Source organism: Macrobrachium nipponense, chromosome 34, assembly GCF_015104395.2.
Source record: "Macrobrachium nipponense isolate FS-2020 chromosome 34, ASM1510439v2, whole genome shotgun sequence".
Taxonomy (NCBI): Eukaryota; Metazoa; Arthropoda; class Malacostraca; order Decapoda; family Palaemonidae; genus Macrobrachium; species Macrobrachium nipponense.
Window position 1 is genome coordinate 25,846,110 of NC_061095.1, and position 14,682 is coordinate 25,860,791.

Consider the following 14,682-nt stretch of genomic DNA (forward strand, 5'->3'; position numbering starts at 1 on the left):
GACCAAAAATGGTATCGAAAGGAAGAAACCCGCCTCTGGAGGCCGAAACTGGTCTCTAGAGGCCGAAAACGGCCTCTCAAGACCAAAAATGGTATCTAAAGGAAGAAACCCGCCTCTGGAGGCCGAAACTGGTCTCTAGAAGGCCGAAAACGGCCTCTAAAGACCAAAAAGTGTATCTGAAGGAAGAAAGCCGCCTCTAAGGCCGAAAATGGTCCCTAGAGACCAAAAACGGTATCTAAAGAAAGAAACCAGTCTCTGAAGGCCGAAACCGGTCTCTAAAGTCCGAAAGCAGCCTCTAAAGTCCAAAAATGGTGTATCTATGTCAATGCTGAAACTAGTCTCTGGGGGCCAAAACCGGTCGGTCTCTAAAGAATGAAAATGGTCTCTCTCTAAAGTTCAAAAGTCAAAATTAAGCTTCACAGCCAAAGTTAAGTTACGTCAAACCAATAGAGAATTAGAAATTCTCGAGAGAGTGGGAATTTGTTCTGGACATTCTCGGGAATGGAGAATTTGGACATTCCCGAGAGTAGGGAGGTTTTGGACGTTCGCAGAAACCGAGAATTTGGTGGACATTCTCAAGAGTGGGGCTCGAGTTTTTTTTTTTTTTTTTTTTTTTTTCGAAATTCAGGATAATTCGTGTTTGTGCATCATGTCATAACGGGCCTTTTTCCTCTCCCAGTTTTTTCCCGTGTAACGGTCCTTTTCCCTGTAGATAGATAGATAGATAGATAGATAGATAGATAGCGAATTATTATTATTATTATTATTATTACTACTACACTGGGCAAAGCTTCATGGTGATAGAGCGTACGTACATTTTCGTTCATTTACGCTCGTGAATTTGGCGGGAGGGAGGGAGGGAGGGAGGGAGGGAGGGAGACGAGAGACAGACAGCCAGGCAGGCAGACAGACATTAACGGACGGAATCGTTCAAAATATGCATTACCAGTACAAGTTCCAAGCGTCACCCTGACGCCAACGGCCATACCACGTTGAAAGCACCGCTTCTCGTCCGATCAGCGAAGTTAAGCAACGTTGGGTCTGGTCAGTACTTGGATGGGTGACCGCCTGGGAACACCAGATGCTGTTGGCGTCTAAGTTTTCTTTTCGCCTCTGCTTTTAGTTTTCATTACTTTTTGTCGTAAAATAAAACAGATTAGCAAGTTATTATTGCTTACTAATCATTTACTTGTTCTTCCATATGTCATTCTTTTTTATTACAACATCGATATGGTACCAGATATTATCAATATATACATATATATACGTATATAGTAGATGGTACTCGGCTGTCTCGCTTTTTCATTTCTTCCTTCGTGGCAAAAAAAAAAAAAAAAAAAAACTATTTATACTTAGCATCACGTTTTATATACTTCCTGATCAAGTTATTCATAGATATACAGATATACAGATATATATATATAGATATATATATATATATAATATATATATATATAATATATATATATATATATATATATATATATATATATATATGTATTATATGTATTATTATTATTAGTTATATATTATTATTATTATTATTATTATTATTATTATTATTATGAGTGCTGTAGTATGGTCTTTGTTTTTCTTTAAACCTTCTTCATGTAGAATGGAAGATCTTTGTTTATTTAGTTAAGTATTATGATCTCTTCTTCTTCTTATTTTAATTTAGTCATTCATTCATTCAGTCATATATTGTGAGAATATATATGTGCGTCAACGATTTTTGTCTTATAGAAAGGGATATGTGGCCCTTAAAAAGGGCCGAATGGTAGTATTTTTGTGGTGTTGCTGGACTTAGGCTCGCTCTCCACGAATGCGGCGGGCAAGCTGGATGTCCTTGGGCATGATGGTGACCCTCTTGGCGTGGATGGCGCACAAGTTTGGTGTCCTTCGAGAGACCGACGAGGTAGGCCTCAGATGCCTCCTGCAGCGCCATGACGGCGGAAGACTGGAAACGGAGGTCGGTCTTGAAGTCCTGGGCAATCTCTCGAACCAGGCGCTGGAAGGGCAGCTTTCTGATGAGCAGCTCTGTGCTCTTCTGGTAGCGACGGATCTCACGAAGGGCCACGGTACCGGGCCTGTAACGGTGAGGCTTCTTCACTCCTCCTGTAGCAGGAGCAGACTTACGAGCAGCCTTGGTGGCCAGCTGCTTTCGTGGGGCCTTGCCTCCAGTGGACTTGCGAGCAGTCTGCTTGGTACGTGCCATCTTGCTAAGTAATGCGGGAGCGCTTGTTGTTGTTGTTGTTGTATTAAGCCAACACTTCTTGTTGGCAGGCGGGCCTTTCCTTGTTCGGCCGTAGGTGATCTGAAAAGATTCTTAGGTGCATGGTTAGTTTTTTTGAAATTGGAAATATCTTTAGAGTTGTAGAGATAGGAGTGGACAGGGAAGGATGATGGTGTCAGTAAGAGAGGGCCATCATGTCATATTATAGAAGAAGTTTGAATGAGTGTAAGGCTTTCGAAAATCGGAGAAGCGGTGCAGTGGGGTTGTCCAACCCTTTACTCCCTTGGGTCCCTGCTGGGGAGGATTTAGTTGTAGGTAAAAGTTTTTTAAAAGAATGATAGTGGATGATGTGGATAGAGCCTTACAATGAGGGGATGTTTGATGAGGGTGATTGATTTTATTAGTTTGATTACCTTGGTGGAGGTAGGTTGTAGAGCACCTGGGCATGCTCTTCTAAGTTTTCAATGATTGTCTTTGTGACTGTGGCAGCTGCATGCTCAGCATCTGTGCAGGTATTGCATTTTGTGCTGCACCTCTTAGCTGTGCTGTTTCTCTGCATTCCAGCAGTAGTGAAGGAGTGGTTGCTGTGTTTCTTCTTGACAGTGTTTCACATGGTCTGCACTGTTTTCCACAATTTCCCAGCAGGCTTTATATCCTAGCCTGAGTCTGTGGATGATCACAGCAAGTTTTCTTGGTGTGTGCCTGTCTATGGAGGAGGCACTAGCCAGTCGATTTCTTATACCACCTGGCAGACGGTGAGTTCTTTTCTACCCACTCACGATGGTCATTTATCAATTTTCTTTGCAGAGTGGTTTCATTGCATTTTTGACTTGTTGCAGTGCAGGTTGTATATGTACTTGCACTCTGTCAATGTGTTTTGTACTTTTGGCTAGCTCATCAGCCCTCTCATTGCCTGGAATTCCTATGTGACTGGGTATCCAGTTTAAGGTGACAGGTCTTCCTCTTTCGCTGTGCTGGTGTAGCAGTGTTTTAATTCCAGCCAGCAGTGCCTTAGTTTTCTTTAATTTTCTGTTGTTGCAGGGCTTGCATTGAGGACTTTGAGTCTGTGTGGATGATTACAGGCCCTACTTCATTCTCCAGTGAGTACAGCAGTGCCTGTCTTATTGCTGTTAACTCTGGTCTGCATAGTGGAGGCGTGATTGGAGGTCCTCCAGCAGGCTCGTGAAGTTTCTTGAATATACTGCAGCTCCTGTAGTTTTGATTCTCAGGATCTACAGTGCCATCAGTGTAGTATGTTTGTGCCCTATGGTCTCAGTGTTTCTGATTGCTTCATAGGCTGCCGCTCTTAGCTCTTCTCCTGTGCAGTCCTCTTTCGCTCTTGGCAGGCTTGTGTATTTGTATATTGTGTGTCCCTTCTTCCAGGGTGGTAGTTGTTGTGTGCCCTGTGTTGTGTCTGGACCTAGTTGCAGCAGTGTTTCTGCCATGCCTAGACTTTTGATGTGTCACTTTGGTCCTTACCATAGGAACTCGAAGTTTGAAATCTGTGGGTGTTTGGCAAGTTCCTCTCTTGCTCTTTTCTTAGAGATGGAGTCTCTTTCTGAGAGGGAACATCTTGGCCATTGTGCTTACATTTCGCTGTGCAATCCTATCCTCTAGCTTTGGCAGGTTAGTTTCAAGCCTGAGGTTGCACAGTCTTGTCCATGTAGGTGCTCCTAGCATGAGTCTCATTGCATTGTTGTTTTGAATGACCTCCAGTGATTCTTTCTGAGCCTCTGTCAGCCTTATCAGAGTGGGGGGCAGCATAGTCCACCAATGTTCTGGTGCAGGCTAGGTAGTAACTTCCTTTGTATGTGTTCATTTGCTCCCTCCTTCAGGGATGACCATGTATCTCATGGCAGCAAGTCTTGCATTTGCTCTTTCTCTCAAGTACTTGATTTTTCTTTCTTCCTTGAAAGTTAGCTGCTGATCTATGACAACTCCTAGGTACATGTAGCTGTCTACCCATTCTATGGGCTCAGCTCCTATTGTTAGTGGTTGCAGCGGTCTGTGGGCTTTTATTGTCATGGCCTTTGTTTTAAATTTATGTTTATTTTTAGGCCTAGCTCATTTGATTTATTGTTTGATGTCATTGAGTGCCCTTTGCATTCTGGTACTCTAACAGCTCCTCTTGCTACTACACACACATCATCGGCATAGATGAAGATTTCTACGCCTTCTGGAAGCTGCAGGGAGGCATATTCTCCATTAGTATATAAATAAAAATGGACTCAGAATTCCTCCCTGAGGGTGCCATTTTCCAAGTCGTGGAATGTAGACATCACTCCTTGGAATTTTACTCTGGCCTGCCTTCTCAGCACGTAGTTTTTTGTCCAGGCTAGTAAGTGTCCTTGGACTCCCTCCTTACTACTGATTGTAGTATTGCTGCTGGACTGGCTAGTTCAAAAGCCTTTTCAAAATCTATGAAGACTACTGTGGCCTTCTTCTGATTTATATAGCTGAGAACATCTTGTTATGCACTCTGTAGTTCCGACTCCTTCCTGATATGCATATAGCTGTCTTGTGCAGTGGACCAATCTTGTACTTCATTCTATTTAGTACCATTTTTTCTCCAGTTTTCTCATGCATGACACCAATGCGATTGGTCTTGGGTTCTCTGGATCTTTAGGTTTGGGGATTGGCTGCGTGTCTTGCTGCCGCCAGGTTTGTGGTCTTGTGTGCGCGATGTGTGTTTTGTTCAGGATTCTCAGAAAGGCTGTTTCTCCTGCAGGACCCATTTTGCTGATCATGGTGTATGTTATCCTGTCTGCTCCTGTGCTGTGTCTCTGCCAACTTTAAAAACTGCTTTCAGTTCCTCTACTGTGTAAGGGATGTCAGTATCGTCTGGTCTGTGGCAGGCCGCATCGATCTCCTCCCATCGAATCGGTGCTAGTTGATCCTGAATTCTTCTTGTTTCAGGGGAGAGGTTACCTGAGCTAGTCCTATTGGCGAAGGATGTTGCCAGTCTTTCCGCTTCTTCTAGTGGGTGAGGGTGAGTTGCTACGGGTGTTCTCTTCTTTCCGGCTACTCTGTTCAGCCACTTCCATAGCTCCGAGAGAGATTGTACTGTGATAGTTTTGTACACCATTCCATCCACTTTTCAATTCTTATCTCTTGCAGCTGCTGTTGAACATCATTTTGACTGCTTGTAGTAGTTCCCTGTTTTCTGTTGTCCTTCTTTTCCTATAAATTTTTGTTACCCTGTTCAGTAGGGTTTTCATCTTCTTACTTCTGGGCAGTAGTAACAGGAGTCTTTGTAGGTGTGGTCTCTTCTTCCTACTCTCATGGGCATGCCCTGTTTGCAGCATTGTGTATAGCCTCAACTAGATCTTTTCTAGCTGATCTATGTCTTCTGGAGTGTGTATTGTGCTGCCCACTCTTCGAGGGCTAGACGAAACACAACCCATCTGCTAGGTCTTGGTTCCATGTCGGAGGGGGGTGGCTGGTATTGGCGGTAGTTGCTGCATCTCCAGCTCTGTTACTGTGGCAAAGTGGTCGCTCACTAATGTCGTGTGTACTTTGAGCCACCTTGTTAGGTGTCTGATTGTTGTTGTTGGCAAATGTCAAATCTAATCTGCCTCCTCTTATGTGTGTAGGTTGCCCTGAGTTGAGTAGTGAGACTCCTTCCAAACTCATCTAGAGAGAAGGCTATGTGCTCTCCAGGTTGTTTGTGGCCGATGGGTGGGGATGATAGCAGAGGGTGAATGCGCGTTGAAGTCCCCACATATAATTGTTGGTGATTCTGCTGCTGTGCGAAGAGCTGTGTGAGCTGCAGTTCTCCTGGTTCTTCTCTATGTATTTTTCTATATATGTTGTATATATCTATCCTCTGGTTTAGCAGTGTGATTCTCACGCTAGGGTTTCCACATTGTTGCCACAGGGGATTGGGTTGTGTGTTCTTGCTGTTGGGATTGAATTCTTGACGAGAATTGCCAATCCTCGGTCTGTGCCTACGCATGGGGTTGTGTAGACATGTATCCAGTTATTCTGAATTTTGTCCCAGTTGTAGCATGGTTTCTTGCAGTAGAATGATGTCCACATTTTCTGTTTTGCAGACTGCAATTAGTGTAGCTGCCTTTGTCCTTATTCCACCAGCGTTCCAATTGATGATTTTCAGCATGATTGGTACGTTGAGGAGAACTGTCTGGGTCCCTTGGTGCGAATGTTATTCCAGTTTCCTCTGGTCCATGCCTTCAGTGGTTGATGTGATGATGAGGGTGAGTTGGATGAGTGAGGGTGTGGTTTATTTGGTCAGAGGATGTGAAGGTGAGGGGTTGAGGGCGGATGTGGAAGGTAGAGGTGAGGGGGTCGGGTAGAGGAGTGGGTTTGTGCAGCTTGGGTCACTGCCTCCTGCATAGTGGATTTTCCACTCTGGACAACACATTTCTCTCCTACTTTCTTCAATATAATAAAAAATGTCCACACAATCTGGTCACGAATCTTAACTTTCTATAGTTAATACATGCCATTGCTCTACCACCTGATATAAATCATGATGGCTAGTCACATTCACACGGTAACCATATCTATGATGGCTAGTCACAATTCACACGGTAACCATATCTATAATTCATTCAAGAATTACAGAGAAATGCACTACAGAAATCTTCTAACATTATATTAGCTGCTTCATACCATTTATCTTACAAGCACACTAATTGCTTTCTTTTTTTTGTTTTTTTCTCTACCATGAATTTCTAGTTTTTCTTCTCTTACCTCCTCATATAATGCAATAAATTCTTCTTTGTATAATCAAACTATCTTAAACCCCGCTGCTGCCAAAAATGGTGCACAGCCGTCAGAAACTAATTGCACTCTTTGCTATGTTGTTCCTCTCTCTAAGCCCCGAGAGTGGGTGAGGGTCTTGTCATCTACCAAAAACAATTACCATGATCCACGATTTCAAATTTTTAACTGCCGAGCAAGTGAAACATTAACTTATGTAATTACTGTAAGTTGTACTTATATAAAACTGTAAAATATAAGAACTTTCGATTCCTTAAACTGTTAAATTTAGCTAGGCACCACAAGTACCTACCTGGGAGCATACCATATGTTTGAGGAGCGTCTATAGTCAAGAAAAAGGGCTTTAGAGATGAAGTTAAATCTGTTTGGCAGACTCAGCATGGTTACTTGACTGATACCTTACAAACAGCATTTTTATTCAAAACCTTTGGACATACAACATTAATTAACTTTAATTAATTGGAAAATATACAATAAAAATATTAATTTATCTCTTGAGTGTCGCAAATGTCTAGGAAAAACATTACAGATAACCATTATTATTATTCAGGAATATGAATCACTATGGAACAAGCCAACATGGCCACTGATTTGAAATTCAAGCTGCCTAAGAGTATGGTGTTCATTTGAAAGAAGTGACAGAAGCTAATGGGACTCACAGAAGGGAGAGCTTATTAAAGAAAAATTAAAAAATAAAAAATTAATGGGAAATGTCAATTAATAATACACTTCTGAGGCTTCAATTACACATCATCCTCAGGTAGACTATTCTATAATCCAATGGTGTGAGAAATAAGGGACCTCTTGGAACTGATAAGTTCAACAGCGAGGAACGTTACTGCATATTGGTAATGCTGATCAGTAATCTGGTCTCTCGCAGTTTATGAAGAGAGATCAGGGATCAATTATTTTATGTTCACAAACAACTTATAGGAAAAGGAAAATATTATAACTTCTCAGCCACAGCATATGCAACTGTAAAAAGTCCTTCCTGACCACCAAGGTTCAATGACAAAGAGGGGAATAACACAAAATATTTAGAAAAGAACATTTATTACAGAACACTTGTTGCAAGGGACTTCGATAACAGGTCTTGTTCGTACCTAAGTAGTCAAATCATGCTCAGCATAATTTCTGTAGACCATTAACCTTTCCTTTGAGAGAAAAAAAAAGCTATGACTAGAGGGTCAACTGTCCGTTATAGAGTAGCGCACATGCTTTGTCTTAACGAGACCTGCACAGACAGCTTTCTGACACAGGGAGGAATTACACTTTGTAAAATTCAATCTCGCCTCATACTAGATGTTTGCCTTTCCGAGTACTTCTTTAAGGTACTGCCTGATATCATGAACTTCTCTTTAACTGAAATGCATATTTTTGTCAACGGAATCTATTAGGTTTTTGACAAATAAAGTTAAAACGATACCGTACCACACTCTAGACAATCACACACGCATATGCAGAACACACAACGTGTCTGTGTGTGAAGTGTTTTTCAGCTATACTGTGTGATTGAACAGTACAAAAATATGCTGTAAGGCATCAATTTCTTTTTAACAAACATGGCATTCCCGCAAAAAATTCATAGTTAATTACTAGAGTGCCCTGCAGTTTGAAGCTTAACAGCTGCAAGCATTCTGGTGGCCACGTTCACAAATTCCTAAAATGCACCTCTCATATTCTCACATCCATCTTTCAATTCGTCAGTAAACAAGTGTCAAAATCAAGCTTCCATCTCATTAATGGAAGAGAAAATGTATAAGCTTTTGTATTGATTCTCCCGTTAAGGTTTAAACTTTAACTTAAGCTAAGTTAACTTGTCATAATGAGTGTACAACCTTGTTGTAGAAGTCCCCGGATACATAAAATTACCTTGTACTGAAGAAAAAAAGATCAGTTCTTAGAAATAACAAGGCCATGTAGACAACAAAATGGAAAAAAGTAACTAATCTCATATACTGTAAGTCATCTCGAGTAGATAAATACTAGGAAAAATTAAGGAGAAATGAAGCCCCAAAGGAAAATACTCATTAAACGTTAATTGCATGAGGGTTCAACTCATCTTTAACTGGTAAAAACATTCCTGATATTTCATCAAAACACTTACAATCAATACTCCAAACCAGCAACTGTCTATAATGAAGGGGAGAATAGTAGACCAGTTAAAACAAACCTTCAGCAACTTTAAAAAGATTGATATATAAATCATACGCAGTACTGAAGGTATGCAATACTGAATGGCTACCTCATGAGAAATGTCCACATACACATACACGTACACACATGCACGCACACACTCCAAGGAAAATGTAAGTAAATCTAATTTTAGGCAATATACTGCTGTCACATAAGGCAGTGTGTTTAGTTTATACACTGTTTATGTCAGGTGTTTCAATTTGTTTATAATGAATAAACCCTTGCCAATGCTCTACCAAATGTAGATTTATACCAAAAAGGGGCACAAATGTATGTTTATATGAATCTCTCATGTCTATAACATAAAATGAGCAATAAATAACAAAGTATATACCAAGAATTCAGTAAACCAACACACTTCAAATACATATTTAAATATCTGGGAAGCAATGTGAAAGTTTTCTATAAATATCTAGCAAGAACAAACAAAAATGTCTGGAAGAAATTAGACAACTATACTATGGCCAAATAATTTTAACTGCTTTCACCTCAGTGCAGTCTACATTGGTGGAATGTAAGAAGAGAAGGAATTACAGTATATGAAGGTTAGCTCATTCTTTGATGACATCAACTGAAACACAGGCCAAGTTCATTTTAAAACAGCAAACAAAACAATATATCAAGATTTAACAGACACTCCTAAGTCAGTGGTACGACACTTAGCGTAAAAATCCTGCTCTCAGAATTTTCATAGAAAATACTTCCACGTTTGCAAGAGACGACGAGGCATTCAACTTCAAACTTCGCAACAGGGAGGAAGCTGAATCAACTCAGTCCCATCCAAGGTTATAAAATAAACTTCACAAAGGATTCAAGACAACACTTTCAACCTTAATATACTATATAAATAAAATCTATCTCTCAAATGAGAAAACACTTAACCAGGATGCAAACAAGACAAAAACTTTTTTTTTTTAGATTTTTTCTTTGCAATAATCACTGAGATCTTATCCAACCCTTTCCTGTTACTGTAGCGGAAAGGTAATAAAGATTTTTCTGAGGCAGTGTTCCTTCCGCTGAGCTCTTCCAGCTTAGCCAGGGTGCTTCTGGGCTTTGTCTCTACACATTTCTTTCCTTTAGATTTTTCCAAATCACCTTTCCAGTTTCTTTGCTTTTACCTCACTTCCATTTTTGCTTTTTACTGTCGATCAAAGCCTTCGGCTGAGCCGTACAATTCTACGAGCGACTCGCTGGTCTTGATTAACCAATCAAATAATAAGTACCTTCACTAAAAAACAGAGAAAAGTACACAACGGTGAGGGTGATAGAATTGCACACAATCAAATCTATACAATATTTCTAACAGAGTTCACCTGCGATTCTTCCTGTGGAAACGTACAACACTGACTTGACTTCCTTTATAAATGCAATCATTGTATGTATTTGCAAAGGTGGGGTAGATTCAAAAGGAGAACTTTCCTAAGAAGTTTTTCCAAGTGCAAATGAATTGAATCTTTGTTCTCCCAGACTGGGTCATTCCCTTGCCCCCACTAAAGACACTGTTGGAAGGAGTTCTAACAACTGACAAACGTGACTAAAATCTTTAATCCCTAATTATTCAAACATGCACATCATCAGTGCAATCTTTTGAGTTGCCTCGAAACAAATCGGCTTTCTGTAAACACATAATTGAGTGAAATCCACATTATGTACAGCACATCATCTACGTCAAACATACAATACTTGAATTGTATAACTGTGTTTACTCAATTCTGATGGGAAAAGAAAATAATGCTGGTGAAGGCATGACTAACAACAGAAATAAGCCTACTCCCACTCACTGCTGCTTCCTCCTGCTGCTGCTCCTGCTTGTGTACATCACGCTTTCCAGTTTTCCATTTGTGATCAACCATAATTCTAGTGAGCATACAACCTACACAAAGTCATTATTTAGGCATGAATGACTGGCTTGTGAAACCTAAGCCAAAGCCTTTGTGAGTGTGGTAGCCAGCCTGGCCATTTCGTACTGCCTTTCCATGGAAAGGAAGAAAAACATGGTCTCCTGCTTCTGGAGGAGGTCCACGCCTTTGTTCGAGCTGCCTGAAGAGGATGACGTGGAGTTGGTGCTTGGTATTCCACCACCTCCCCTCCCCTTCCCCCCTCCTCCACCACCACCTCCTCCACCCAACACCACCTCCTCCTACTCCGCCTCCTCCTCCCCCTCCACTTTCACTCCCTGTTGAAGAAGTTGTGTGTTAATTATACAGTTATATGGTTAGTTATGGGGGTCCTCTTTTAAAAATGAGTGCATTTATGCAGATGGCTGTTACAGACAGGCTGATCAGACACCCCAACAGATTTTGAACTGCAAGCACCAAACTAACTTCTCAATAACAGAAGAATAACCAAAAGTAAATTGAATACATGTGTTTATATACAAATAACAAAATTTTAAAAATCTCAAAATTTTACAAATTTCTCAATTTTACAAATTTCTCAAAAATTTTACTAATTCCTAACAAAACGTTAGTTCAACTGACTGTGGAAAAGGAAAGAGTGCAAGAACCTTTTTAATTTTTAAAATTTGCATAGTTATGCAAAGCAAGGGATTCCTTCTTGCTTTATAAATAACAGAACATATGGTTTTCTTCTCATTCTTGTTTTCTAACAAACTTAGCATCTATAAAATTTAATGTCAAGTTCAATTAGATTTACAACTTTATAAAAAAAAAAAACTTGTAGATATGTACATTACTAAAAAAAACAGAGAGAGAGAGAGAGAGAGTAGAGAGAGAGAGAGAGAGATAGAGAGAGAGAGAGAGAGAATTACATAGGCCTATTTCAAACCATTTTTTTTGTCCCACCATTTGATTTACGAAGGCCAAAGACGTCACTTCCTATTGGAGAAAATTGTATGAGAAGAGAGAGAGAGAGAGAGAGAGAGAGAGAGAGAGAGAGAGAGAGAGAGAGAGAGAGAGAGAAACTGACTAACCTCCACCTGAATCCTTCACTCCCATTAGCCTACGGAATTTCTCGGCCATCTTGCCATCTTTGTCATTTGCGAATCTTGTACTGGCCCAGAGGGATGCTTGCCCTCCACCACCCCCTCCAGCAACACCACTAGCAGTACCCAGCAATCCTGGTTTTCCTGCCATTCCTCCAGCAGGAACATTGCTGTTAACTGCTGCTGCCACTGCTGGATGCTCTGTTGAAGTGAGGCTCCCGTACAGAGAGGTTCCTCCTATGCTGGCAACCGCCCCACCTACACCTGTGGCGCCATCTATGGACTTACTCTGCAGAGATAAAAGAAAGTACAAATTTTTCATAAATTTATTTGATACTTGGCCTACTGTTAAATGGAATGATAAATAAAATTTAGATCAAAAGCCATGCCCTGGGACACCTATAATGAGGTCATCCAGCAACCAAAGAGAAACAGAGTAAAAAGGTTTCAAAGTTTGACAGGAGGAAAACCTTGCAACTGCACTATGAGACGATTGTTAAAGGGCAGAGAGTAAGACTGAAGAAAAACACAGAATAAACACAGAATAGAATATAGAAGTTAGGACAAGGTCCAAGTGCTGGAACCTTAGCAGTGTGGAAAGTAAGATAGAAGAAAAAATGAATGGGGTTGCAGTTAGATGCCAAAGTAATTCCTGCCATATTATAATTTTTAGTAAATTATTATTTTTTCAGTATGTAAATCAGAGAACAATTATAATTGTGGTTTATGATCAGTTTTGCATCTCTTGTTCGCATAATCCTACAAATGAAGCTCAGCGGTTTGGTTTAAAAACTTTAAAACATGATGGCAATTTAAAAAAGAAACTAAACATAATGCCTATAAAAAATTCTGAACTGAAATGTACAGTTTTTCCTCACCTTATTCCCCCAAAGAAGCTTCTTCTTACGCTCCTGTTCTGCAAACTTCATGGGTATTCATAGTACGGGATTGTAGTACGACGGCAGGGGATGATTCCAGTCTGTTTCTTGACCTCCTCCACTTGAGCCTCCATGCTGCGTCTCATGAGTTCCGCTGGAGTGAGATCGGGGTTGGCTGCCTTCAGTGCTGCCAGCTTCTGCTGAGCCTCTGCTTCATGGAGTGAAGAAGGGAGAAGTTCAGATATTTACCGACTACAAGTCTTACGCAATCGTTACAGAACTGGGTGTCTTTTGCTGGATTAAATTCTGTACTTTTTAAGACACCTGGGACGATTATTTGACTAGGATTGAAATTAGGTATGTTTTTAAAAATAAAAAAATAGCACTAAATCCTCTTCTAAAAATTTCTCTTGTAATAAACTACTGTATTACTAATGTAACACAGAAACCAAATATATTCCAGTTGAGAAGAACTCTCAAAACTAGAAATGAACAAACCTATGTCCACCAAATAAATTTTACAATGTGAAACTATACATGAGAACCTATGCCTGCCAAATAAATTATTATAACAATGTTACAAGGCAAAAGTGAGTCATAAACAGTCACAACCATTTGTGACTGTTGCCTTCAGAGGAACCACAGGTTCACAGACGTGGGAAAAGAGGGCTGCACTGCAACAAATTCAAGAAAGTACAAGACATGACTGCAAGGGTTAAAATCCTTATAACCCCCATCATGTGTGGGAGACACTGGGTGTTCTAAAAGACCCATTTAAATGAAATGCACCAGTCACTAAGTTTCTGCCTCAACCCCAAGGCACTTTGTATGATCCTCACCTTTTCTTATGTCCATGGCCTCTTCCGTTCATGGCTTCGACTGCGACGCCTCCTTTCGCGTGACCTTGATCTCGATCTGTACATGAACAGAGGAACAAATATGTCTAATCAAGTACAACAACCAAAATAGAATATAAAATTTAGACTGAAGACCAAATGCTGGGATCTATGAGGTCATAAAGCAGTGAAAGGAAAGTTGTGAGTGAGAAGTTTAAAAGGTTTAACAGGAAGAGAGTCCTTCACGCTGCACTGTGAAATAATGGTTAGAGAGGGTGGTAAATCAGATGAAAGAAAGAATATGAATGGAGGTACAGTGTAGGGAATGAAGAAAGGGCTTACAGGGAACAAACCAAAATAATCTGAACGGTGCTTATAATTATTGTATGTTGAGCTTTCAAACTCTCAACTTCAATAACATTCAGTAGCACAACCTCCTATCTCTGGACCTCGAACGTGATCTGCGCCTGTCTCGGGACCTCGAACGAGGAACGAGACCTCCTGCTGCGTCTGTCATCATCCCTCCTCTTCCTGTCCTCATCTCTGCTTCTCCGAGAATCTCTGCTGTCTCTGCTGCGGCCAGAATGTCCTGGAAGATAACTCCTAATAAGAAGTTGTTAATGGTGAGCATTGTTATTTCTAGAATTCCAGACACATGTAACTGTCACTATCTTGTCCTCAAGCTTTCTCTCTCCCTCCTACACGCTCAGACACACAAATGAAAGAGAATGACAAACCTATAGATACCAAAGTACAAAAGGTATAAGTTATGGCAGAAAAATTAACAGGAAGCCTGTACACTGAAGAATAAAATTTTGTAATATTCAAGAAACAAACCATTGCTTACATGTC

At 40.5% G+C, this 14,682-nt stretch overlaps 1 protein-coding gene, 1 non-coding gene and 1 pseudogene across 2 annotated transcripts; 1 reads left to right on the forward strand and 2 right to left on the reverse strand.

Annotated features, from left to right (window-relative positions):
• The first annotated feature begins 974 nt into the window (after positions 1 to 974).
• On the forward strand, positions 975 to 1,093 carry LOC135208143 (5S ribosomal RNA). Its single transcript, XR_010313113.1, has one exon. It is a non-coding gene; the product is annotated as a 5S ribosomal RNA (ribosomal RNA).
• Positions 1,094 to 1,673: 580 nt separating this feature from the next.
• LOC135208066 (uncharacterized) overlaps positions 1,674 to 14,682 on the reverse strand; it is a 34,295-nt pseudogene continuing 21,286 nt past the window's right edge.
• On the reverse strand, positions 8,013 to 14,645 carry LOC135207985 (PE-PGRS family protein PE_PGRS3-like). The gene is made up of 5 exons (XM_064240061.1): positions 14,265 to 14,645; positions 13,834 to 13,909; positions 12,995 to 13,205; positions 12,105 to 12,405; positions 8,013 to 11,348 (listed from the first exon to the last, which is right to left on the reverse strand). The coding sequence occupies exons 3-5, from the start codon at positions 13,043 to 13,045 to the stop codon at positions 11,059 to 11,061; spliced, it is 642 nt and encodes a 213-aa protein (XP_064096131.1). The 5' UTR covers positions 13,046 to 13,205; positions 13,834 to 13,909; positions 14,265 to 14,645; the 3' UTR covers positions 8,013 to 11,058.